Source organism: Myxine glutinosa, chromosome 5 (genome assembly GCF_964187855.1).
Source record: "Myxine glutinosa chromosome 5, kmMyxGlut1.1, whole genome shotgun sequence".
Classification (NCBI taxonomy): domain Eukaryota; kingdom Metazoa; phylum Chordata; class Myxini; order Myxiniformes; family Myxinidae; genus Myxine; species Myxine glutinosa.
In genome coordinates, this window is record NC_136265.1 from 43,775,612 (window position 1) to 43,802,579 (window position 26,968).

At 44.0% G+C, this 26,968-nt stretch overlaps 2 protein-coding genes across 4 annotated transcripts in view; one reads left to right on the forward strand and one right to left on the reverse strand.

The window, feature by feature from the left end:
* The window catches only part of PMS2 (PMS1 homolog 2, mismatch repair system component), a 34,510-nt gene extending 16,986 nt beyond the window's left edge, over positions 1-17,524 (forward strand). For both annotated transcript variants that reach the window (XM_078777986.1, XM_068117209.2), the window contains 9 exons: positions 444-611; positions 752-849; positions 970-1,069; positions 7,157-7,394; positions 9,638-10,361; positions 10,447-10,614; positions 10,765-10,865; positions 11,719-11,888; positions 17,290-17,524. In XM_078777986.1, coding sequence (XP_078634112.1) covers positions 444-611; positions 752-849; positions 970-1,069; positions 7,157-7,394; positions 9,638-10,361; positions 10,447-10,614; positions 10,765-10,865; positions 11,719-11,888; positions 17,290-17,430 — 1,908 coding nt within the window. In that variant the 3' untranslated portion in view covers positions 17,431-17,524. The remainder of the gene's footprint in view (positions 1-443; positions 612-751; positions 850-969; positions 1,070-7,156; positions 7,395-9,637; positions 10,362-10,446; positions 10,615-10,764; positions 10,866-11,718; positions 11,889-17,289) is intronic.
* Positions 17,481-26,968, reverse strand: part of COG1 (component of oligomeric golgi complex 1) — a 28,922-nt gene continuing 19,434 nt past the window's right edge. For both annotated transcript variants that reach the window (XM_068117208.2, XM_068117207.2), the window contains 5 exons: positions 22,883-23,004; positions 22,676-22,784; positions 20,990-21,096; positions 20,249-20,327; positions 17,481-17,995 (listed from right to left, as the gene is read on the reverse strand). In XM_068117208.2, coding sequence (XP_067973309.2) covers positions 17,870-17,995; positions 20,249-20,327; positions 20,990-21,096; positions 22,676-22,784; positions 22,883-23,004 — 543 coding nt within the window. In that variant the 3' untranslated portion in view covers positions 17,481-17,869. The remainder of the gene's footprint in view (positions 17,996-20,248; positions 20,328-20,989; positions 21,097-22,675; positions 22,785-22,882; positions 23,005-26,968) is intronic.

Consider the following 26,968-nt stretch of genomic DNA (forward strand, 5'->3'; position numbering starts at 1 on the left):
TGTCGTGCTATATATCATTTTTGGCACCATCTCTCAATGGTGAAGAATCACTTAAAAATGTAAACAATTCTCGTATCCATGTCACACAACCAACCACCTAGTTTCCTACCTACCACCTACCACCTAGTACCTAGTTACCTAGTACCTAGTACCTAGTTGTTACTACCTAGTAAGTAACAACCACCTAGTTTCGTCTGAATCCGTCCATAACTTTGTTGAAATATCTTGTTCACCGACAAACAGATCGGGGTGAAAACATAACCTCCGCCCACCTTAGGTGAGAGAGGGAACATGAGCTTTATATATTAGATGTGCACAGAGAATTCTCTTTTGATTTCCTCCCCTGCCCCTCTCTTTTTCTGATTTAAGAGGAGCAAATCTTGCTGTGGCTCAGGATACCTCATTATTCATTGACGACTGTGCCTGCCATGTGACATGCGTAGGAGTTTGGCAAAGCGGTGCTGGTGCTGCAGGCATATGCATTGGCTGTGCCCAGCGTGCGGCTGTCATGCACGAACCAGTGTGGGCAGGGCCGGCGGACAACTGTACTGTCCACATCCGGAACTCAAGATCTTCGCAACACCATTGCTAACATCTTTGGAGCAAAGCAGGTGCGTCATAAGTTCTCACTCGATCTCCAAGTGAGCCAATTTCACGTTGCACTTGGCTGCTCTTCCTTGCGTGCCTTGCTACTTGTAAATCCGTCCTCCTTTGTGGAACAAACTTGCCAGCCTTCTTCACTCTCCTCCAGCTTCAGTCTCTTTTATCCTTCGAGCCAGCTGTTCCCGGTCCTGAAAACTGCCAGGAATTTTCCACTCACCCAGGCACTCTCTCTGAGACAAGTTTACAGTAAGTTTTAAAATCCTGTTCCTGTATGTACAATTTTTTTTATATTTTATGGCAAGTCGTGTATTAAACTATAACACGGAGATGAACACCCTTGGTACGAGGTGAGCTTTCTCGTTGCAGGATCTCCGGTTTTATATCCAAGTGTGAGCATGGCTCTGGTCGTAGCGCTACGGATCGTCAGTTCCTGTTCGTCAATCGCCGGCCTTGCGATCTACCTAAGGTGCAACATTTTTTTTTTCCCCTTCCACTTGCCATCAGAATTATTTCCATCTTTAACATTCCATTATTTCCACTTGGTGTAAGTTCCAGATTTTATTTTGTAAAATGAGTATCGTTTGCCATGTGCTCAGCCTTATTTTATTTTTCCAGACTGATCAAATTCATGGGTTTATTAAAAGTGACAAAAAGACAAAACACCATGAAAGCAATCTTTACAATCTGAATGTGCGTACATTCCCGTACTGTAAAGCAGTGGGTGAAGATGTCTCGGTCACATTTTGGACAACGCAGCACTTGGTCTGACGATGTCTTGGTCACAATTTGGACAACGCAGCACACTTACAGTGAGGGTCTGAAAATCTACCGGCATCACAACATACCCTATAATGCTGCAGTGTCTGTTTGGAGTTGTTACAAGGATAACATTGGAAATCTTCAGTGGCCATTCCAGAGCCCTGATTCAACCCTGACCCAGAGCCCTGGGTTTCTGGTTTCCGGTTCCTCGGGCGAGTGAAGCGTACTTCGAGCTCTCCACGGCATCGAAGTTTACGTGTTTTCCCATTCTTGTCTTTGTCAAATTTCCACTGGTTATTTTGCTGTGTACGTGTTATTGTGTGTTTCTGGTTGGTATTGGTTTGTAATTCGTACAAACTTGTGTGTAGTTAATCGTTTTCTGAGTCGTACCTCGTGTGCGGCCTGGTAACTTGTGGCTTCCCTCCCCCGGTCGGTGTTTTGTCGATTTGGGTTGTTTCCTTCGCTGTATTGCTTGTTTCTTTTATTTTATTTTCTCCCCCTCACCTCACCTCCCTAGACAAAGAATTCTATATTGATTCTTTCTCTCCTCCCGGACACGTGCTTGTTCGCTCTCCTCCTCGTCTCGGCTTGTGCCCCGCCCCCTGTATCTCGTTTCTCTTCCGCCTCTGCTCCTTCCTTCTCAAATCCACGTTCTCGCTTGGAGACTTTTCCCAGATTGTTTTTCATGGTTCTGTTTGGATATTGTTCGAATATGTTTAAACCGCAGCCGTGATGCTGACGCCGCCCCCCCCCCCCCCCCAGAATTTCCATGTTTTAAACGTTTCCCAGTGTGTACCCTGGTCAGAATAGGTACACCGTATCCCTGCATGTCGTAAGAGACGACTAAGAGGGTTGGCGTCCAGAAGGACATCCGGCCATAAAAAACATTGCCTCAAAAAGAGAACCATGACAATTATAACTACATATTGGCAGGGTGCAGCCCGAAGTGGAGATCGGTTTCTGAGGTTTGGGACATGGAATGTAGGGACAATGACAGGGAGATCAGGAGAAGTGGTGGAAGTATTGGTCAGAAGAAGAGTGGACATATGTTGTGTGCAAGAGACGAGATGGAAGGGAAGTGGTGTGAGAATGGTGAAGGGTAGGCAGGGACAGAAATACAAGTTTGTGTGGCAAGGGTGCCCGGAGGGCGTGCATGGTGTTGGTGTCCTGTTTTCTGAGGAGTTTGTAGACAGTGTGGTGAGTGTGACCAGAGTGAGTGATAGGTTGATGATGGTGAAAATGATGATTGGAAAGCTCTTGGTGAACGTCATCTCGGGATATGCTCCGCAGGTTGGTCGAAGCAATGAAGAGAAGGACAAGTTCTGGTGTGCGATAGAGAAGCTGATGGAAAACGTGAAAGATGAGGAAGTTGTTGTGGTGGGAGGAGACCTGAATGGACATGTGGGAAGGAGTATGGATGGTTTTGAGGGAGTTCATGGGCGTTACGGATATGGTGTGAGAAATGGAGAAGGTGAAAGGATTTTGGAGTTTGCTGATGGAGCTGATTTGTTGATTTGTAATACTCAGTTCCAGAAAGAGGATAATAAGCTTGTTACATACACGTCAGGTGGGTCGACGACAACCGTTGACTACCTGATGGTGCGTAGGCGAGATAGGGGGCACCTCCGGGACACAAAGGTGATCCCAGGGGAGGAGGCTGTTTCACAGCACCACTTGGTTGTCTGCGACATAAGGTTGAAAGGTGCGAGGAGAGCTCGGCGGGTGAAGTACCAACCAAGAATGAAGGTGTGGAGGTTGAAAGAAGTGACAGTAAGGGAGGCATTAAAAGAGAGGCTGAGTAGGGTAGAGGATGATGTGGTTGAGCTTGAAAGTGGTTGGATGTCAATGAAAGCTAGTCTATTGGGAGCCGTTGGTGAGGTATGTGGATGGACAAAAGGACCACCGAGGCACTCGGAAACATGGTGGTGGGATGATGAAGTTGGAAAGAGGATTGACGAGAAGAGGAAGAAGTTCAAGGAGTGGCAGAAGGCAAAGGGTACGGGAGCAGAAACAGCAGAGCATGAAAGTTATAAGGCAGCCAGGAAGGCTGCAAAGAAAGGTAGCAAAGGCGCAGGAGGCATGTAGGAAAATGTTCGGAGAACGCTTGGATTCGGAAGAGGGTCAGAAAGCAGTATTCAGGATTGCAAAGCACATAGTGAAAGAGAGGTGTGATGTGATGGGGGTGAGTTGCTTGAAGGATGAAGTGGGACAAATCGTTGTCGACCCAGATGGAATTAAAGGAAGATGGAAAAGATATATGGAAATGCTGTTGAATACAGAGAATGAATGGGATGGCAACATAGAGAGTAACCCAGTTTTAGGACCGGCAGAGAAGATAACTGAGAAGGAAGTTGAGGAAGCGATAAAAGCAATGAAGAGTGGAAAAGCGGGAGGGCCGACGGGAGTTGTGGGAGATATGTTGAAGGCAGCAGGAAGTTGGGGTGTGAAGAGAATGATAGAGATCTGTAATCTGGTGGTGAAAGAAGGCCGCATTCCAGTGGATTGGGAACTGAGTACCCTCGTCCCTCTATACAAGGGGAAAGGTGACCCTCTAGAGTGTGGCTCGTACCAAGCGATAAAGTTATTGGAGCATGGAATGAAGGTATTGGAAAGGGTGTTGGAGAGGAGGATAAGGAAGAAAGTGAAGATCGACGAAATGCAGTTTGGATTTATGCCAGGAAGAGGAACGACAGATGCGCTTTTCATTGTGAGGCAGTTGCAGGAGAAGTACATGGAGAAGAGGAAGAAGTTGTTTTTTGGGTTTGTTGATCTGGAGAAAGCATTCGATAGTGTTCCACGCAAAGTATTGACATGGGCATTGAGGAAGTTAGGAGTGGAGGAATGGTTGATCAGAGTAGTGATGGCAATGTACAAAAGAGCGTGCACAGCTGTAAGGACGAAGGACGGGAACAGTGGTGAGTTTGAGGTGAAGGTGGGAGTGCATCAGGGGTCGATACTAAGTCCACTACTATTTGTAGCTGTGATGGAGGTGCTGGCTCAGAACGTAAAGGAGGGTTTACCGTGGGAGTTGTTGTATGCAGATGATCTGGTGTTGATTGCGGAAAGTATGGATGGACTGAAGGAAAAGATGAACAAGTGGAAGGAATGTATGGAGACAAAAGGTCTGAAGGTGAATATCGGAAAGACGAAGGTGATGGCAAGTGGTAAAGCATGTGGTGAGGTGGAAAGAACTGGGAAGTGGCCGTGTGCTGTGTGCAGGAAGGGTGTCGGAGTGAACTCCATTCAATGTACAATGTGCGCTGAGTGGGTTCATCAAAAATGTAGTGGTCTGAGAGGGTCATCTACCAGTGTGGCAGCTACATTCAAATGTAAGGTGTGCACAGAGGGAGCTGCAGATGGAGGAAATGTTGAGTTGGATCTTGGAGACGGCGTGAAGCTGGAAGGTGTGAAAACATTTTGCTACCTCAGAGACATGCTGAATGGAGAAGGTGGATCAGACTCGGCAACGGTTGCTCGAGAGAGATGTGCATGGAAGACGTTTCGGGAACTGAGTGGCGTGCTGATGAGGAGGAGAGTGTCGTTGAAGCTGAAGGGAAAGGTGTATGCTGCATGTGTGAGAAGTGTTATGATTTATGGGAGCGAGACGTGGGTAATGAATGTAGAGCAGCAACGAAGGCTGGAAAGGGTGGAAATGCGAATGGTTCGATGGATATGCGGAGTATCGTTGAGAGAGAGGAAGACAAATGATGAATTGCGAAAGATGATGGGAATATTGCCTGTGATTGATGCTGTGAAGAGGAACAGGCTGAGATGGTTTGGTCATGTGTTGAGGAAGGATGAAAGTGACTGGTTGAGAAGAGTGATGGAAATTGATGTAGAAGGAAGTAGAGGACGGGGAAGACCGAGAGAGACTTGGTTAAAGATGGTGGAAGAAGAAATGCGGGCAAGGGGGTTAACAAGGAGAGATGCAGAAAATAGGGCAAAATGGAGAAGATTGTCATGGGGACCGCAAGGCTAACCCCCGCTCTAGCAGGGAAAATGGCCTTCAAATGCATGTTGTTGTTGTTGATTTAACCCCAATGAATCCACCATGGAATGTCTTGGAACACCACCTGAGGGACAGAGTCAATATTGTATTGTACGATCCACATTGAATTCGTACTTGCTCCAAAGGAAAAATGTTGCATAATGGCTGATATCTCCAAGAATTTAGTACACTATCATGGCTGATATCTACAATAAAGTAGTATACTATCATGGCTGATATCTACAATAATTTAGTACACTATCATGGCTGATTCTACAATAATTTAGTACACTATCATGGCTGATATCTACAATAATTTAGTACACTATCATGGCTGATATCTCCAAGAATTTAGTACACTATCATGGCTGATATCTCCAAGAATTTAGTGCACAATCATGGCTAATATCTCCAAGAATTTAGTGCACTATCATGGCTGATATCTCCAAGAATTTAGTACACTATCATGGCTGATATCTACAAGAATTTAGGACACTATCATGGCTGATATCTCCAAGAATTTAGTACACTATCATGGCTGATATCTACAAGAATTTAGTACACTATCATGGCTGATATCTCCAAGAATTTAGTGCACTATCATGGCTAATATCTCCAAGAATTTAGTGCACTATCATGGCTGATATCTCCAAGAATTTAGTACACTATCATGGCTGAAATCTTCAAGAATTTAGAACACTATCATGGCTGATATCTCCAAGAATTTAGTGCACTATCATGGCTGATATCTACAAGAATTTAGGACACTATCATGGCTGATATATGTCAAAGTCTGACAATAACACCATGATATTATCTAGAAATCATGCAGTAAAACGTTGTGAATATCCCCCGATATTCCTTTACAACAACAACAACAACAGGCATTTTAAGGCCATTTTCCCTGCTAGAGCGGGGGTTAGCCTTGCGGTCCCCATGACAATCTTCTCCATTTTGCCCTATTTTCTGCATTTCCCCTTGTTAACCCCCTTGCCCGCATTTCTTCTTCCACCATCTTTAGCCAAGTCTTTCTCGGTCTTCCCCGTCCTCTACTTCCTTCTACATTCATTTCCATCACTCTTCTCAACCAGTCACTTTCATCCTTCCTCAACACGTGACCAAACCATCTCAACCTGTTCCTCTTCACAGCATCAATCACAGGCTCTATTCCCATCATCTTTCGCAATTTATCATTTGTCTTCCTCTCCCTCAACGATACTCCACACATCCACCGAACCATTCGCATTTCCACCCTTTCCAGCCTTCATTGCTGCTCTACGTTCATTACCCATGTCTCGCTCTCATAAATCATAACACTTCTCACACATGCAGCATACACCTTTCCCTTCCCTGATGTTCCTTAACTGCCCTAATATTTGAAAAGATTACAGCACTGTAATTACAGTGAATGTTCAGCAGTTACTTTTGCAGGTGAAATCCCCCACAATTTTTATTTATCCATTTAAACATGATTTCCCTGTGTTTATATGTTCAAATAATTGATTCATTCGTATTTTACAATAATTGTGAGTGTTGCCATCTAGGCCTGTCGTTCATGACGCCGAAACATTGGGTTTGTCAATCCCATCTGAGCATTATGCTTGGATAGCAAGTTCAAATCTCATCTGCTGCGATGATTTGTCCATTTTATTGTGTCCAGGTTGTAATTGACATAATTGTCCAATAACCTGTGTGAATGAACATGACCTACAAGTCCCTGCATCAGCCTTAGGTCACTGATTTTAAAAAAGTCATGATGAAAATTTTCAGTAACCAGCAGTGGAAACATTGATATTTGTGCCTCAGGTGTCAAAACTCATAAATGAAGTTTATCACTCATACAATAGACACCAGTACCCGTTTACCTGCTTGAGTATCGGCATTGAAGCCGATCTCTTGGATGTCAACGTGACTCCCGACAAGCGGCGAATCCTCATGCAGCGAGAGCCGTTGCTACTTGCTGCACTCAAAGCCTCGCTCGTCACCATGTTTGAGGAAACGCTGAACCAGCTGCCTGCAAACCTGAGACAGGAATGTTTTCCAGGTGAGAGCAAAATATTGCCGAGTGATTATATCATAATGATGTCGTGTATTCTGTAAAAATTTCCTTGGAAATCCACAGGTTTTAACACTCGGATGAAATTTATGAATCGATGAAGCTGGAGTGTGACTTCTGCTAACCCCATTATTGCTTGTAGAGTCTGATGGGCCATCGCTTTTAACCCTCCTCAAGGTTCCACGACTGGATATGGTCGGTATTTAATGGTGAGGACACTGGACCTATTTGTGACTGATGGCAGCGGTATTAACGATTTGGATTCCAAGCTTCGAGTAAAAGTGCTCGCTCCCGGATAATGACGCTGTCACTGTCGGATCTGTTTAAATCCCAGCTGATGTTGATTTGTTATGAAAGCGCACCACCCACATCCTAGCTCAACAATGACCTTCGTGGAAGCGAAAATCGATTTCTCCGATCGCTTCTGAAAGACCGCACCACTCTTCACCAAAAAAAAGAAAAAAAAGAACTGTAAACATTCCCGCTATTATTTGTGTGGTTGGAAAGCTCTTCTCCAGTTGTACAATCCTGAATTAATCCCTTGTGGAAATATTACATGTAAAACATTTTACTATCCTTGACTAACCCACTGCTGGTGAAATTGCAAAAATCCAGGATCACTCCTCAATCCACTCATTCGTTCCTCCTTTTCCCCCCACCTGTGGAATCGATCTCCACATTCTCTTCAATCTCATTTTTCCATCCAGCCCTTCAAGACAGCTGTTCACCACCATCTCAGATCAACCCCATGATCTTTTTCTACCCCCTCCCCCGTTAACCCTCTCAACGCCCCACCACCATGACCATCTCCGTCCAAATTTCCAGTTTTTCCTTCCCTGGAGTTTGCTTCTGTATCCATCTTGCCCACCCGATGCATTCTCCCCGACCCCTCTTTACTCTCCACATCCCTTATTAGTCCCCTACCGGTGTACACCGGAGGGGACTATAGGTTTGCACTCCATCCCTCCGTCTGTCAGTCCGTCACGCAAAGCACAGCTTTCCGGACGTTTTTTCTAAACTCGTAATGCTAATGATTTCAAACTTGGCACATGGTTTCCTCATGATAAGTTACAGATCAGGTTCGAACTTCACGACGTTTCGATCATTTTTGACAAATTTATGGCACTTTGAACGTTGGTAATTCTGATGATCCTTAACTCAGTGCCATTTTAAGTTTTAATTTCCTTTAAAAAACATTTTCTCTGCAATAATTGGACCGATTGAGATCAAATTTTCACGGTATGGGGGACTCGGTCTGTAGAATATTTTAATGGTAATTGTGACGTCACAGGTCACGTGGTTCGGCCGCCATATTGTTTTTCGTGAAAACACGAAAACCCCTTTTTCTCTGCAACGGCTGAACAGATCGAGGCCAAACTTTGCAGACAGAATCGCATACCCATGACGAACAAAAAAGTCAGTGAGCATGACGTCATGCGTCACATGGTTTCAGAGTTATGACGTTTTTAAGCATGAACCTTTAAAACCGAGCTCCTCCCTCATTTTTGATCCAATCGAGGGGAAACTTCACAGATCTGTTCAGCATGCCAGTCTACTAAAATATCCTTTTGGAATTTGCGATAGGTCACATGGTTTGGCAGATATCGTTAATTAAACGAATTTTTTTTTTTTTAAATGGATATCTCTTGAATCGCTAGTACCTCAGACCGTGCGTTGGTAATTATATAATTCACACAGTGCAATACGTGCAGGCCGCTCCACGGAGCGACCTTGCGGGCTTAACGAGGCGAGGCGACACGCACGTGTCTCAGCATACCTCAGATCAAGTTTGAAAACCAGCATCAACCGTGCATAAATTTGCATATTCGATCATTTTTGACAAAGTTATGGCACTTTGAACTTTGGTAGGGGACATGTATTGCAGCGCAATACTCAGAATGCTTGTTTGTTCAAGTTTTCCTCTATTTTGTCCTCTGGGCCTGCTGTTGGTGTTTTCGTGTTTTCTGCCTGTATTGTACCTTTTGTTCTGTTGCGTCCTGATCTGTTCACCGATCTAGCTCTTCGATGAGCCTTGACTTTGTACACAAAAAAACAACTTCTGGATAAATGTATAAGAGCTTTTAAACATGAAGGTTGGATAAGAAATGAGAGGGAGAAGCAATAAGAAGTTGGGTATGATGTTTAGCAGAAAACATTTATGGGATGTGTAAAGTTTGTGAGATTCCATTGCAGGATCAAGATGTAATGACCACCAAATCCTGTCTCTCCAGGGACAACACAGTGCAGCCCCCGTAAATATGATCACACACCGGAGAGAGAATGTGCGAGAAGTGACGTACGTCTTTCTTCTCTCCGCCAAGCCTTTGCCTTCCGCGATTTGGACTCTGCGTCCGGAAAGAAAGGAAGCCCGAAGCAGAGCCCGCTCTCGCAGCCGAGCATAAACGGATTTTTGTCTCCCTCACGCCGAAACTGCGGAGAAGAAAAGGTCGCTACTTTCTCTTTAGGTTTTCAGTCAACAAAGGTCGAAGACATAAGCACCACCACTCTGTCACTACCGGTGATCAAAACCCAACTGAGAACTCGAAACGTTTCTGGTGACGGGAACGACGCGCTTGCAGAACACTCCGACCCGCAATCGGAGAGCCCCTCCAAAGCCAATCACAATCTCCCTTCTTCCACGGGCTCTCTAACTTCAAAAGTTAAACGCACCCAGGCCAGTGCATTAGATGCTTCTCCCATCCACTGTGAATCGGTTAAACGGCGAAAACATGACCTGGCTTTATCGGTGAATTGCACCGAGGACGATAGGCCCGTACCGATTGCTCGGCGATTAAAGGACCTCCCATTTTGCCTGGAGAAACTGACCAGAGAAGTCCGGGCATTGTACGAACGTTGTGGTGGCAATGTGGAGAGAACGTTCCAACGTAGGTTCCGGGCAAGGATCGACCCAGCTGAGAGCCTATCGGCAGAGGAGGAGCTTCGGAAGGAGATCAGGTTTGTGGGTGCACTTTGGGTCCCGGTTTAAAACGTGGAGTAATACAATTTGACTTGGATCGCTGATTGAACGTTTCCTCCACAGGAAGGACTCTTTTGGCAGCATGGAGATCGTAGGCCAATTTAATCGTGGATTTGTGGTGGCACGGTTGGGTCAAGATCTCTTCATAATTGACCAGCACGCCAGCGATGAAAAGTACAACTTTGAGCGGCTGCAGCATGAGGGAGCGCTCACTGGGCAGCGCCTAATCACGTGAGCATTGGAGATCGCCTGTTGGTTGTGATCTGTATGTACCAGTCCTGGTCCTATAAATATTTAAAGACCTCCCCCTCCCCCCTTTCCACCTACCTCTTCCACTCCTCCATTCGCGTTTCTTAGCATCTCTCCACATTCTCTTATCAGGCCTCAAAAATTGCAACTCACGGCTGTGAACGAGGCCTTGCTCATGGAGAACCTGGAGGTGTTCAGGAAGAACGGCTTTGACTTCATCATTGACAAACAGGGTATGGGGACTGCTGTCCAATCTGTGTTGACCCTTATTTCTCGGAACATCGTGATGCGTGTGCAAGTCATCCCATGACCGGGGCGAACCGAAGTGCTGTGTGGAGTTGGAAACGACACCTTTGCATATAAATCGCAATGAACCTGCGAGTAGTTTTTATTACTGTACTTGCATAATCGGAGATTTTTCAAGTATATTGGTCGGTTGCGTTTGTGGTTCTGTCTGTCTGTTTGTCACCGGCCTACAGGTCACAATTCAAAACCGATCGTCACGAAACTTCACCAAGTTGTATAGGTCGTCCCAATTGAGAAGCCTATTGATTTTGAGGTCAAAGATCATCTGGAGGTCAAATTTCTAAAATCGCCATTTTAAATCCGATTGACTTGAAAATTGAATAGCATTTGTATATTGATTCACTAAATTGGGAAATGAACTATTTTTGAGGTCAAAGGTCAACTCTAGGTCAAACTTCCAAAATCATTAATTTTCATCTGAAAACCCATCAATTTTCATCCGATTGACTTGAAAATAGAACAGCATTTGTGTATTGCCTCAATGAATTGGGAAACCAACAATTTTTGAGGTCAAAAGGTCAACTCAAGGTCAAACTTCTAAAATCATCATTTTTCATCTGAAAAATTGTCACTTTTCATCCTGTTGACCCGAGCTTTGATCAAGATCGTAAATTTTAATCCTCATGAAATGGACAATTTGCTGTATCAATGGAAACTTTTTTGGGGGGGAGGGGGGGGCGTATTTTGCAAGTATCGTGCTCCGCCTGACGTCTTCTTGTTTATTTATTTAGCTGGATGATAAAGCACGTGCTATATCCATCTATCACCCGCCACCCACAGCTGCACCGACCCAGCGTGTATGTCTCGCCACGTTGCCGACGAGCCGTGGATGGACGTTTGGATCGAGTGATGTGGACGAGCTGCTATTCATGCTCAGCGATGCTTCCGGCACGATGTGCCGACCTTCTCGTGTACGGGCCATGTTTGCTTCGCGGGCATGCCGCCAATCGGTAATTGATGTCGTCGTCGTCTTTACGCCTGCAAGTTTGTTTTGCACACCATTGTTCCAAAGACCTCGTTAGATGTGTTGTCTTGAAGTGTTGTTGGCATTGAAAATGTTGTTGGTGACTAATTTTGCTAGCTGAGATTTGTTAGGAAGGTATTTCATCCTTGGATGGGGATCAATATACTTGACCTCCATCGAAATTAACGGTGCACTTTTCAACAATGGCAATGTTTGAGCGTTCTCTCGTAGAAGTCAAATCTAAATGGCATTAGTTATTGATACTCGAAGGCGTGCCAGGTTTGGTACAGGGTTCTGATTTTATGGCATGAATTTTTGTTGGTGTAAAAATGGGCAACATTTTTTGCAACTCTGCTACCGAAGGCCGGAGGCATTGTTTTTGGATTATCTGTCCGGCTGTCCGAAATTGGTTTTTACCTCTGCCACCATAGGTGGATGGAGGTTATGTTTTTGCACCCCTGTCTGTTTGTCTGTCTGTTTGTCTGTGAACAAGTATCTCAAAAAGTTGTGGACGGATTCGGACGAAATTTTGCGGAGAGGTTGGGTATGTGACACGGCCGAAATGATTAGATTTTGGTGAAGATCTGGATCCGGCTACTATAATTTTTAAAGTGATTCTTCACCATTGGAAGATATGGCTAAAAACTATATATAGCAGGATATCTCAAAAAGTTATGGACGGATTTAGACGATACCTGGTGGACCGGTTGTGTATGTGACGAGGACTAATCTATTCGATTTTGGTGAAGATCTGAATATGGATTCGGATACAAGAATTGTTAAATTAAACGAAGTCAGGCGAAAAGCGATATATAATATCGTTAAAAGCAAAGATACTGGAGCAGAGAAAGATGAACCATTCATATAAAAGAGTGAAGTACACACTGGGGCGGAACGGCCACCATTTTAGTAAGCAACTTATTTGCGGCACTCCATGACTACTGCGTCACTGATGTAGCACTGAATGGTGAAGTTTTATTTTTCCTTTTGGTGCAAAGGAGGGGAGGTGCAGTTTTTTTTCTGGCTAGTTTTGGTGGGTAAATTAATGGGATTAATTGCATTATTGGTCAAATGTTTTACTTTGGTGACATCATGGTAGAATCACCGGTGTTTTTGTAACAAGAAAGGAATTAAAAGAACAAGAAAAACAAACTATTGGGTTTAAACTGCAACATGCAAATTTCTGGAACAGTGTTGACTTGTCTCCATGGTGCTGCCTATTTGCTTCTCTATTTAATTTTAATTTTTTTCCTAATAATTTGTTTTGAGGTTGAGGGATGGGTAGGAAATTAAAATACATGGCATCAGTCCATATTCCCCTTTTGTTTGTATTCATATTCAGATTTATGGTGTCCATAGATCTCCTCCACACACACACACACACACACACACACACACACACACACACACACACACACACACACACACACACACACACACACACACATACACACACACTATAATGCCAAGGAATGTGCACAATACCAGCAAACTTTCAGTCTCTACAGTTCATTCACATAATCGAGATTACGTCCACCTGGTGTTGGCTTAGTGGTTAGGGTGCAGGCTTGGGATCCTAGGATCCCGAGTTCGAATCCCGGTCGATCACCGAATTAACGCCAGGGGGGTTGACTCAGCCTGTCATCCTTCCGAGGTCGGAAAATTGAGTACCAGCTTCCTGAGATGAATGATCCCGGTGTGTACCCCAATTTAGAATAGGTACACCGTATCCCTGCGCATCATAGGAGGCGACCAAGGGTTGGCATCAGGAAGGGCAACCGGCCATAAAAAAAACATTGCCTCAAACAGAGAACCATGATTGTCATGGGGCCCGCAAGGCTAAACCCCGCTCTAGCGGGGGAAATGGCCTTAAAACGATCATTCATTCATTCATCCACATCAATCTTCTCTCATTCTGTAATCACACAATCTTGGCAGGCTTTTCTCTTCAGTCTTACATTTCCAAAACACCACAATTGTGTATCATTTTATTTACTATGCTGACAACTTTTTCAGAGTGCATGGACCACCACCTATCTTCTTTGAACCATCCTTCAAAGACTTACCAAGAAGAAAAGAACTTGCAAAATCTCCACAATGCGCATCCTTCAATTTCAAGCATCAACTTTACAGTTTCTATTGATACAAACAAAATGATCAACCAACATTTTCAGTCAAGTGTATGTAAATGTACCTCACTTTCTTTCTTCCGTATAAGTTCTGCTTCATCAAGGTGAAGATTACCACACTGCCCTACATGTGCACGTTATCCAACGGCTTTACGAGAACCACTTGCAACTGTCCATATATTGGTTCTTATTTGTGGGTCAACTTTTGAACTTTTCTACACTTGACAGTGGCATGATGGACACGTACAAATGTTGCAACTATTCTGGAATTCCTTTGCTCACTGCAACCGTACAAACCATTGTAGACATCCAGCTGATGCACGGCTTCATTGAGCAGGAAACCGATATTGTTTCTCGTCATCTTGGATTCACTGAATTCAGTGCGAAACGCTTCCGTCAGTGTGAGGAACTCATCTGATGGGACTATCAGAGATCGAAAGTTGGACTTGGATGTCGTATGTCCTGTTGTGAATGAAGAGCAGGGCGGGATCATCCAATTCAGCACCACTTCATAGAAGAGCCTTTCTGCAAATCAGACACGATGACAGCAATTCATGTCCACTGAGGATTCTGTGACACAGATAACCAGAGATGTATGCTGGTTTGTTCTGCTGAGGAGACCTGAGTTGAACATCAGCACAGATAGAATAAATGTTGCAACTGCTAAACAGGTGTGACAAACTGCACTGATCGACTCGTTATTTTCTTGTTGGTGAGACTCTGCAGCGTCAGAATTAATTTGTCCGAGTCTGATGAGCAATTTGCTCCAGCAGCCGGTTTGATTAATTCAGCGACCATCATCATCCACAACGCACATCTGAATTCCTTTGCAGATGGATTGTCCCTCTCTGCACCCACCTTTCCCCCTTTATAGTTGAGAAGAGGTTCTCTACAACGTCCTGGTTCAGACGAGAAGTGGATTAATATTTCATGTCAAAATCTGATTGAAACTGTTCCCACAACTGTTATGCAAGATATGAAGAACAACCTTGAGGCCATTTTTCCCCACAGAGCGAGGGTTGGCCTTTTTCGGGCACCGTGGCCTCCTTTTTGAAGCAATGTTTTACGGCCGGATGCCCTTCCTGCCGCCAACCCTGTTAGTCGCCTCTTGCGACACACAGGGAATTACCAGTGAACTGGTACTCGATTTGCCGACCTCGGAAGGATGACAGGCTGAGTCAACCCCCCTGGTGTTAATTCAGTGATCGACCGGGATTCGAACCCAGGATCCTAGGATCCCAAGCTGGCACCCTAACCGCTAAGCCAACACCAGGCTCTTTATGCAAGATATGGCAAGTTATTATTATTATTATTGGATGGCATGGCTATGGAGATTGAGATTCTAACTTATATTGTAGGCATGGGCATTCGCCAGATAAATTTCAGAGGGGGGCGGGCAAAACAATTCAAAGGGAGGCAAAAATTGTATGGCTTGTCGTGTTGAAGCTCCCAGACATGAAGTTCACAAAAACAATAATTAACCACAACTTTTCGCTGAAACATACATAATTCGGTAAATCGGAGCCGACTAAAGTGTATAAGAAGGAATTTGCACAATTTTTTGTGAGATTTTACATTAAAATCGCGTTTTAAGGTGGAGTGTGCAACACATAAAAGTCGGTCCCCAAAGGACCTGCTATCTTTATTTTATGTGCTTCACCGTAAGGGAAAACTGGGAGAGGTCCGGTGGGGGGGGGGGGGGGGGCAGATCCCCCCCATCTCCCGCAACATTCCCCTTTGGACATCCATGATTGTAGGTAGGCCTATAGGGTCTAATGTTGTGTCATGCCCTGCTCGACGCTAACGTTGTTTGCGCAGTTGCTTCTAAAATGGCGGCCGAGCGCACCCATTGGATACTTCCCGTTCACGGCCGAGTGGTTTATCTTGCTCTGCTCTAATATCTTTGGTTCAAAGGTTGTGGACGAGTTATGACAAAACTTGGTGTACGAGTTGGTTAGGTGACAAGAACAAACCGATTAGATTGGTTCAGGTCCGAATCCAGATCCAGTTGGAGCAAAGGGCCACCAAATGGGCTAACCATTTGTAGTCTACGACATTGACAGACACCCTAACCCTAACCATCAGTGGGATAGAAACCATACACTGTTCATCCTGACGGAGGTATGCGATATACCGAGTGGCGTTCTAGTTTGTTTCTGCAAACTCTTGTTAACCACTGAAGGGATTTCAACCAAACCTTTTACAAGTATGGACTGTCATGTTAAGATTAACCGATTCAATTTTGGGTTCAACAGGTCAAAGGTCGTGTGCCCTTTGAAAATAATTTAGTTCTAAGCATCTGATCTCTCTTCTACTTATCTCAATCAAAGGTCACATGAGCGAGAGAGAACAGAGATCATACCTAACAGTGGGATTTAAAAAAAATACATGCTCTAGGCTCATGGAAGAGCATATCCATCTCACGTGGGTGGAGGCATATCCATTGACACATTGATGTGAAATTATATTTTCTAGTTTTAAGCAGATGTCAAGCTGCTAGTGGCTGTAGATGGGCCTGTCTAGATTGCTTGGGCCTTTCCTCCTAAAGTGGTGAATGTGTGTGACCTTAGAATTTTATCTTGCTTCCCTCCCCCATCCTTCCTGCATCCGAGTGGTGACTCGTCCAGGATTCTAAGCGTAGCCGTAGAAACTGCTTCAGCGACACCGACACTCTATAAAGAGCATGGTTCATGTCTGCCCTCCCTTCCCCCTTCCTCCTTTATCTTTTTCATTTGATCCCACCACATGTTGTCATTATTTAGTGAATGTATGAGCTTAACATTTGACTTTTCTAATACAGTACCGTACATTATACCATTTTATACCAACACAAACACAAGCAGTGTACATTTACTCTTTGCTTCTTCCTCAATCTCCACGACTGGATATATATATATATATATATATATATATATATATATATATATATATATATATATATATATATATATATATATATATATATATATATATATATATATATATATATATATATATATATGAAGGCTGTTAGGTGACCGATGTAAAACTACGGTCCGACATTGATAGCTATCGGCCTCCATTTGTGGCTGCGTATTGTTAAACTATGTATGCATACCCACAGGACCACTCGAGCTACTTATCTCTCTTTTGCATCCTTTGCTCGTGAACCACACAGGAGCACCTACAAATATGTATAATGCTTGCTCCGCAAAATTCCAAACCGCCATTGAGGAGCCTGAAGGATTTGACGAGTCAAATTTTCTGCTCTGTGTACAGGTGATGATTGGCACAGCGCTAAGTACCAGTGACATGAAGAGACTCCTCCAGCACATGGGCGAGATGGAACAGCCGTGGAATTGTCCCCATGGCCGACCGACCATCCGGCATCTTGTCAACTTGGACATGGTCTCGAGTTAGCCCATTTGGTGGCCCTAACTTAATTGTACTCACCAATACCAAAGCCTGTGTTGGTTTGCAGATTTGTTTTTATTAATAAATACATTATACACTCGTCAGGTTCTATTTCTCACACCTTAACATGTTTTCCTTTCTGTACAAGTATCACAATAATCACAACCTCACATGCAGTGCAACATGTTAAAGGTGAACTGCTGCAATGTCTTCTTGTTTTATTGATACAAGAAGTGGTAACGGTCATCTTCAACCAAAGCTTGTTTCTTCAAGCTAAATCTGATGTTTTCTTTCTGGAAAAAATATATACGTATTTCGTTTGGAATATAGAGAAACCACTTTTCCTCTCCGACCCATAAAATATTTTTGGGGTAAAAGTCCAAGAAAACCGTGATGTACTCGTTCTTGACAGGTTTGTCTGTTGGGTTCCGCTTCTTGTCGGTCCTCATTTGGCGATACCCGTCAACCAACCCAAGGTGAATAGCGAGGGTACACCCACACTGCTGTCCTTGTCAGCGAGCTGCTGGAAAAAGGTACCTGGCTGCGCCACGGCCTGGAGTTGTGTAGACACCTGCAAGACAACATGAGCTGAAGGAAACTGATGCACAATGGAACAGACACCAAGCATGCACAAATAATTCCTTAATTGGGCGTCGCACTCTGAAATCCTGAGAAACAGGATTATTAGAACCTGAAGCACCCCCATCAACCTACGCCACCAAAACGAACAAGCCAACACTTCAAAGTGTCGGAAATCGAACCTGGTTCAACAAAGCTACATCAAAAGTACTAGCAAAAGCCCATGGTAAAAACACCACAATAGAACAAAAAAAAAACTCAAATGGCAGGTTGTATATTAATAGGAAAGAAAAATGTTTTTGGGCATGGTCACGGCAGTAGTCTGTAGCCTATACACCGCCCGAGTTAAATTTTTGTCTGATTGAAAAAAATTACAATTTTCCCAGAGGTTTGGATTAATTTGAAGCAACTTTTACTTGTTTTTTTTTCTCCAGAGGGGCATTTCTGTGTTTCAGGGACAGAGACAGCATTACCCTATTATATATAGATTGGTTACGAGTTATCTTGTATCGTCAAATCCTGGTTGACTTCTGGTGACATTCATAATCATATTTCTTCAAACATCCCTATCCTGCACTGCTTTCTGAAGCTCCGCAACAAGCGTGTCCACTCTCAGTTGAGCCAGAAAACAACATTTGTCCAACCTCCAGATTGAACTTTCAAACTTGTTTCCTTCCTCCAATGGTGGCACCTTGTCAAATCTGTCTCAGGCGTATGCCCCCCTTCCATCTCTTCCCTCTTCAAATGGCATCACAGCTGATTCCGCTCGTGAGAAGACTGAATGCCTCAATTCTGTGTTTCCCCCAACCCCTCATTCTCGGTACCCACCCCTCCTCGTCATATCCAACTGTTCCTGGTCTCTCTGTCATTTGTACCTGAGAAGGTAGAGAAGGTTTCAACCCTTGACTCTGACTCTGCAACCGGACCGGACGTCATCAGCTCACGTGTCCTAAAATCCTGCGCGGCTGCTCTTGCACTTCCTCTCTTTGCCTTTTTTTCCCCCTATCATTTCCCCTGGGTCATCTTCCATCTGCTTGGGAATCAGCCAACATCACTGCATTACATTAACTGGAGCAGCACGCGGTAGAGCGCATGCTTCTGCCAGGCTGAACGGTTTGTTTTGTGTCCCACCGATAGGCCAGATCTGCATCGGGACATAAACCAAAATGTAATCAGCTAGTTCTTGTCACACACCTAAATCATCTACTAAGTACCAAGTTTTGTCATAATCCATTCACTTTTTGAAATATCATGCTGTGTATTGTTTTGGCCCATCTCTCAATGGCGAAGAATCACTTAAGTCGTTTACTCGTACTAGCTCTTCCACGACCATGTGTATAAAAAACCACTACCCAGCATGGTTGACTTTTCCAGACTTTCATTTTCTCCATGCATGATGTGTCTGACGCATGATGTAATGGTTACTACTTTTACTCAAGTAATTGAGCTCAAGGTAGGATTGAAGGTTCAACTAGTTAGGGCATCAAAAAAAAAAAAAATCTCCATCCCGTCTCTTCCCCCCCCCCCCCCCCCCCATCTTCCACTACTACTTTTTAAATCCATCTGTGTCTATAGAGGTATTGTAAAGTTATCTTTTGGATCAAGTGATACATGCTTGGTGTTGAATATTACAATCCTGGAAAGCGACGATCAAATGCGATTATGGGAGAGCACGATTGGACGAAATGTGAGCATTATATTAGTCATCACAGCAACCATCAAACACGGCAGGTTAAATGCAACAGAGCAGCTCGGGGGCCAAAGCAACACAGTTAACGAAGTACCAGCCTTCATTTCATGCCATATCCTTTTGGGGCTCAATGCCAGCACCATCTGAGCGTTAATTCATGTTGGCCAAAGCATCACCACAGAATGCGCAATGACCTGGGTCTTTGGACAAAGAGCGAACTGCATATTAGGGGGGCGACCCATCCTCATGGCTGGGCTGTTTCCGTACGGCCATGTTGTCTGGCACAGTGGTGTTGCTTGTACCACAAACCTTGTAAGTGTAAAGGACAAACTCGTGGTTACATCTGTCTGACTTTGTCGGAGGAGCACGTCCATTACTACAGATTCAAGAGGTTACCCCCTCCAATTAAACAGGTGGAGATGGCCTATCCCATTAAGGAAATAGTCCTCTCCCTTTAATTTTCTGACATTGCAACGACAACAGTTCCTCAACACTCAACTCAAGCCACAGTGCCGACCACCTTCCCTCAACGTGCCATAAACCCATTTCTCGTACCGTGTCCTGCGGAATCTCTGCCTTGAGCATTGCCGCATTCCGCGAGCCATGGGAAGAACTCACTGGCAGCAGTGCGAACCTGCGAAAACACCCCACGGTGCTGTCAGTACGGGCTCGCTTGGTAGCAATCCAGTCAAAAGTAGTGAATAGAGACAGTTGGCTGTTTCTGCCGATATACACGGGTGTGAAAGCGAAGTAAGTGGTGCGCCGTCTGGTGGATGGATGTCAAGCCGGGTGTCCCATCTCCGAGCATAAGTAAAGGTGGCATCCTGAACACTCTGGTCTCAGATATTCTTGACACCAGGTTATCTCAGCATGTGGTCGCTATGCAGACAACAACTCCTATACCATAAACAAATTCATGCGTGCAGGTGTTTTCATTTCACGTAAACAGCCGCCTTCGACTACGAAAGGAAAACCAACATCATCCTGCACATTTTTATTAATTAATTAATTGATAACTAACCAAACTCGAAACAGAACGTTGGTGGTGCCGAAGCTTGGCCATGGTGACAACCGTGGACGGTTCGCCACTCGGACACAATAAGTCAGGGCAGGAATTTGTAATTTGTTCAGTGTTCAAAATCCTGCTCTAATCTTCAGGGGTTTTTCGGGCTCTAAACCCCCGTAAATGATGCTATCCGCAACCATGTGCTCTATATGAAAGAAGAAGAAGAGATGGCAACGTTTATGGAAGGAACCAGGATTTACACCAATTGAAAAACGAGTGCAACCATTTACCGGACAGAGCAGTTGGACAAGTCAAGTACTTGATGTGATTCGGGAGTGGAGGAACTGCTTTTGGGCAAAGGCAAACACTCAGAGGTTCCCAGCAGACCGTACACTGTCTGAAATGCAGGGCAGAAACATACCACAAGAATATGGCTCTACTTCCTGTTAATCTAAAGCTTTTCTTAGCCAATATGAGCAAATCGAACCTGGTCACTCTACCTTGGACATGCTGCTTCTACTCTCCCAATAATGGATGTAGGCCCTCAATGTCAGACATGAGAACAAGGCCATCTCTATTCATAATTGCAAACTTATGATATAGCCTGATACCAAAGCTAACTGCACATATGGTTTACTGACTTCCTCTACCTACAATCCTACATAGTCAATGTGCACAGCTTTCAACAGGGTTCTTTCATCTCCTTCCCTGTTATAAAGGTTGGAGTGCCTCAAGGCAGTGTTCTGGGCCCAATCTTCATCTCTCCACCTCTGGAAAATCCCCTTCATGTATTTGCTGATGACTACACCCTGTGCTGTGACATCCCTCATCCTTCAGACAGGCAAGCTGCAACCTCTTCCCTCTCTTCACACCTTGACAAAATCATAAGCTGGGCAAACACTTGGAATATGTCTTTTAATCCCAAAAAATCTCACACTCTATCTCTCTCTGAAGAGACCGTCTGGCAAAACCCACCATTATCGCCACCTTTCCCCCCTCCCCCAAACACTCCTGGATCTCACCACTATCAGCCATGATCTTTCTTGGGCAAACCAAACCACATTTCAAAGTTGGTCTCCAAAGCCAGTCGCCAACTGGGCATCCTGCGTTGTACGTAGTCCTGTAGTCCTTCCTTGGCACACCTGAACTCTTATCGACATACAAGGCCTTCATCCGCAGTTTGATGGAGTACTGCTCTGCCCTCTGGGATGGTGCCTTCTGCCTCACACCTCGCTCAGCTTGACACTGTGGGAACCAAGGCCTTCAAGATCATTGGAATCTCGTGCGACAAAGTTGAGTCTATGGGCCTATCACTTTCACATCTCAGACAGGTCGGTGGCCTCTCTGTCTTCTTCCGCCTCTCGTCTGCACACTCTGGTCTTTCCGTGCTTTGTGCCCCTTGGTTTCTGCAAGGTGCATGCAAGTCAGCCAGGAAAACCCTTCTAGTGAAACTCCAAAATCCAGAATCACTGCTTCCCTCCACTGATTGGTCCCTCTTTCTTTCTCCCCACCAGTGGAACCAACTTCCACATTATCTTCAATCTCATTATTCCCTCCAGGTCTTCAAGATAGCTGTTCACCATCATCTCAGATCACCCCCCGCTCCCATCCCTATCCCAAACCCTCCTCTTTCCAAATTTCCAGTTTTTCCTTGCTGAGAATTTGCTTCTCTATCCATCTTGTCCAGCCCGTGCATCCTCCCCTGCCCTCATTCCTCCCCACATCCATAATTTGTCCAGGTTCCCCTCTATTTTGTCCTTTGGACCTGCTGTTGGTGTGCCTGCCTTCCCCTTTTTCTACTGTTTATTTTGTTCTGTCACATCCTGATCCATTCTGTGTTCCAGCTCTTCCATGAGCCTTGACTTTGTGTACAAAAAAATATATTTTCATTTTCTGTGAGCTTTCAAGTTCTCCTCTTGGTCACATTTATCAAGCAATCACTTTGGTGGCAATGACTGTATCAAGAGAAAACTTACCGCTGTCCGCTGTGCAAGCCGTCCAAGATTGGCCACAATATGTGGTGTGAATACATCCAGGTCAAATGGATCCACAAAGCTTTCAAGTTCATCCAGCAGAGGTTCCAGCCTGAGGGAAGCCAACATGCCTTTGCAACTCCATTGCATGAGGAACGGAATCTGCGAAACATTTGTTGCGATTGCAATCCAGTCACGTCGGTTTGGTACCTGGGATCTAGGCTGCTTCTGCTACGGTTAGTGGCACCTGTCTTCTGCGCGAAGGTGTAGTGCAGGAAGCGGAGGTCGAAGGTCAACTGCAATGCCCACTTCTGAGTCATAGGGAGGTCGGACTGAAAGCGTCGGATTAAAGGTTAGAATGTGGATGAAATCTGTTCGACTGTCTCTTACATTAAGGAATCACCGAATGTCAAGAAAAGCAGGGTCGTCACACTCGGCGTAATAGAGAACGATTTCCAAGAGATCAAGCATGGAATAACTGGCACCAATAAAAACATTCACTTTAAGACAAAACTTCCACATCAAATTCAAATGAAAGATGGTTGTCATCAATACATTCATGGCTTAGACGAAGATGTAACCCGATGTACAGTGATATACTTACTCCTCCTGTATCACATATATATATATATATATATATATATATATATATATATATATATATATATATATATATATATATATATATATATATATATATATATACATATATATATACACATATATATATATATATATTGTTACAGACACGACTTTGATGTTATGGTGGGCCGAGCGGAATGGCCGCCGTGTCCGCACAAGTTACCCGATTATGCTCGAACGTTGACTAAGTCGCGCTATGCTAAATCAATGATGGAAAAGGACACAACGGCTGGGATTAAAATGACACGACACCAAGGGTTCAGTTCTCAAGACCTCCGGAGGAGGTTATATTAGGGCGGAAGGTCAGATTACAACTACAAGAGGGACAGCATAGAAAGGCAGGCACTTAGACACACTCTTATATTAGCCCCGACAGACGACAGATAAACAGGACAAAAACTGACTCACACGGGGATTGATGGCAAGGAAAGCGGGCCGTCGATGGCTCAAGGTGCACCATTCTCGGAGGGGGTGCACCGTTCTCGGAGGTACTGCAATACCGGGTCGATGCGTGGAGCTCGCTCAGCGCTTGGAGGTCGCGACTTGTCTTCTTCAGTCGGGGGCGCATCTCACGTCACGTCCGGTAAGTGGCCGCGTATATCCGGCGGGGAGTGACACGCCCTCGGCTCGTTAGCTCCGCCCCAGATGGAATCGGCCCGTTGCTTCTCATTGGGTGCGTGCGGGGGGGTTACCGGCTCCGCCCTTGACGAGGGGCTGACAAGGAGCCCCTTCGTGGTAACCCCGTCGGAGCGCATGGTCAATGGCGGCTAACCGAGCCGGTGTGAGGACGCACACTCCCCCCGCGCCGCGCCGTTGTTGTAGTTGTTGTAGTTGTTGTTGTAGTTGTTGTTGTAGTTGTTGTTGTAGTTGTTGTTTGGGGAAGAAGATGGGAGGAGGTTTGGGAAGGTCCTAAACTCACTACTGGTGCCATATAATCACATTCTGGTGCAACGAAGAGTCAGAATTAATGGAAACGAGTCCTTAACTGACATAGACTAAGAATAACTAGCAAGATGTCCGAAAGTTGTCTACGTGAGATGCGGTGGACCTGGGCACGACATTTAATGGGGGAAAAAGGGGAAGGTCGGTTCTACAGAGTGTTATTTACAGGCAATGGGACTAGGGAATGGGGGATTGGGGATAGTTGGGGAGTATTGGGGAAATAGGGGAGTATTTACAAGCGGATATTGAGGCCAAGTCCCATATCCGCAACAATATATATATATATATGTGTGTGATATACGTATACATATATATATGTATACATATATATATATATATATGTATACATATATATATATGTATGTATACATATACACACACACACACACACACACACACACACACACACACACACACACACACACACACACACACACACACATATATCCTGTATCACATATATATATATATATATATATGTATATATATATATATATATATATATATATATATATATATATATATATATATATATATATATGTGTGATATACATATACATATATATATGTATACATATATATATATATATATATATGTATACATATATATATGTATGTATACATATATACATATATATGTATGTATACATATATACACACACACACACACACACACACACACACACACACACACACACACACACACACACACACACACACACACACACACACACACAATTAAACCATGTGATACAATAAACCTACTAGGTATTACCCCAACATCACATTTATCCTGGTATCCACACGTTACACAAATAGCTAAGTCTGCCTCGAGGAAACTGGGAGTCCTGTTCAGATGTCGAGGATTCTTCTCCTCTCAACAGTTGCTTCAACTATATAAAGGATTGAGTCGTCCTTGTATAGAGTGCGGCTCTCATATCTGGGGAGGTTCTAGGTCCACATACATATTACACAGAATTTAATCCAAAGTAATCCGACTTATCAACTCTCCCAATCTGACCTCAAAACTCCACCCGCTCAAATTACGCCGCAAACTTTGCTCTCTTTCTCTTTTCTACAGATATTACTTCGGTTTCTGCTCCCAAGAACTTGTTGCTTGTGTACCCTCGCCATTAGCGAGACCACGGAATACTCGACAAGCCACTACATCCCATGATTAGTGTGGCCATTGGCAACTCAAGGGTGGGCCGTTATGATGTTTGTTTCTTCCCCTCCACTGCAAAACTCTGGAACTCTTTACCTTCTCATGTCTATCCAAACACTTACAACCTTACCCTTTTCAAAAAGCAGATTTTTTTTTACTTCCTCAAAACAAAAACTCTTCGACTATTTTCTCTTTCTTCACTTTTCTATCAATGCAGCTCTTTTATTTGAGGCCCGGCCTCAATGAGGACTATAAAGTCCGTGACTGAAGCCTTCAACATAAAAATATACAGTATAAACACAGGGAGTTCCCTGTTTACGAACACAATGTGTTCATGAAAATGTGTTCGTAGGCTGGACGTTCGTAAACCGGATCAACAAATCCCCTTCAAATACATGTAATAAGTGATTAATTGCTTCCCGAGTCACACAAATTAAACCCCATTTTTGACATAATAACGCTATTAAATGTACTTTAAAAAAACAAAAAGAGTAAATTTATGCTATAAATACAAACAGTAATGATCTTATTATAATAGAGCAAACGTATATGGTTCTGTCGTTTTTGTATGTTTGTTTATATGCACGAAAACGTCTTCTTCTTCTTCCAAAAAAAAATTACCACCCTCTTAATTACGTTTAGACCACTGAGACCCCTTAGACCTTTGATGACCCTTTAATTACCACAAGACCCTTAAGACCACCAAGACCCCTGAAGACCCAAAATACCCTAAAAGACCCTGAAGACCCAAAACACCCGAAAGACACAAAATACCCTTGAAGGCCCAGATGATCAAAAAGACTCTGGAGACCCAAATGGCCCCAAAGACCTAAAAGACCCCGAAGACCTAAAATACCCAAAAGACCCTGAAGACCCAAAACACCCGAAGACCTAAAACACTCCAAAGACCCAAAAGACCCAAAAGACCCTGGAAGACCCAAAAGACCCCGAAGAAACAAAATACCCCAAAGACTTAAAGAACCAGAGGAAACAAAAGACCCTTACGACCGAAAAGCCCATAAAGACACCGAAGACCCCAAAGACCCAAAATACCCCAAAGACCCAAAATACCCTTAAAGGCCCAGAGGATCCAAAAGACTCTGACCCAAAACACCATGAAGACCCAAAAGACACCGAAATGGTTAATAGTAAGGGCATTTTATGAGATATTTCACAAATCTGTTAACTAAATTGTTACCAAAAAATTTCTTCACCAATATGTTTGTAAAGGTGTGTAATAACATGTGTTAAAATGTTGAAGTTCAACTCCCGTGGGAAACCCAGAAAAAAAGCTGTTGAATTCGGGTACCGAAAAATTATTTTCGAGAATTTTTTTTTTTTTTTAATCGGCCCTTAAGTAACTTATGAGGGGTCAAATAAGGGTTTTTCATGATTCTGAGTTGATTGTTAACATTTATATTTTCACTTTTACATTTACACACAAAGTATTTGTATAAAAGCATTTGTAGCCAGAAAAACTGTTTCTCATTCTTCCTCTGCTCAGTCCACCTTGTGACTTGGCTGCCTTCATTAATGTCTGCTCAATG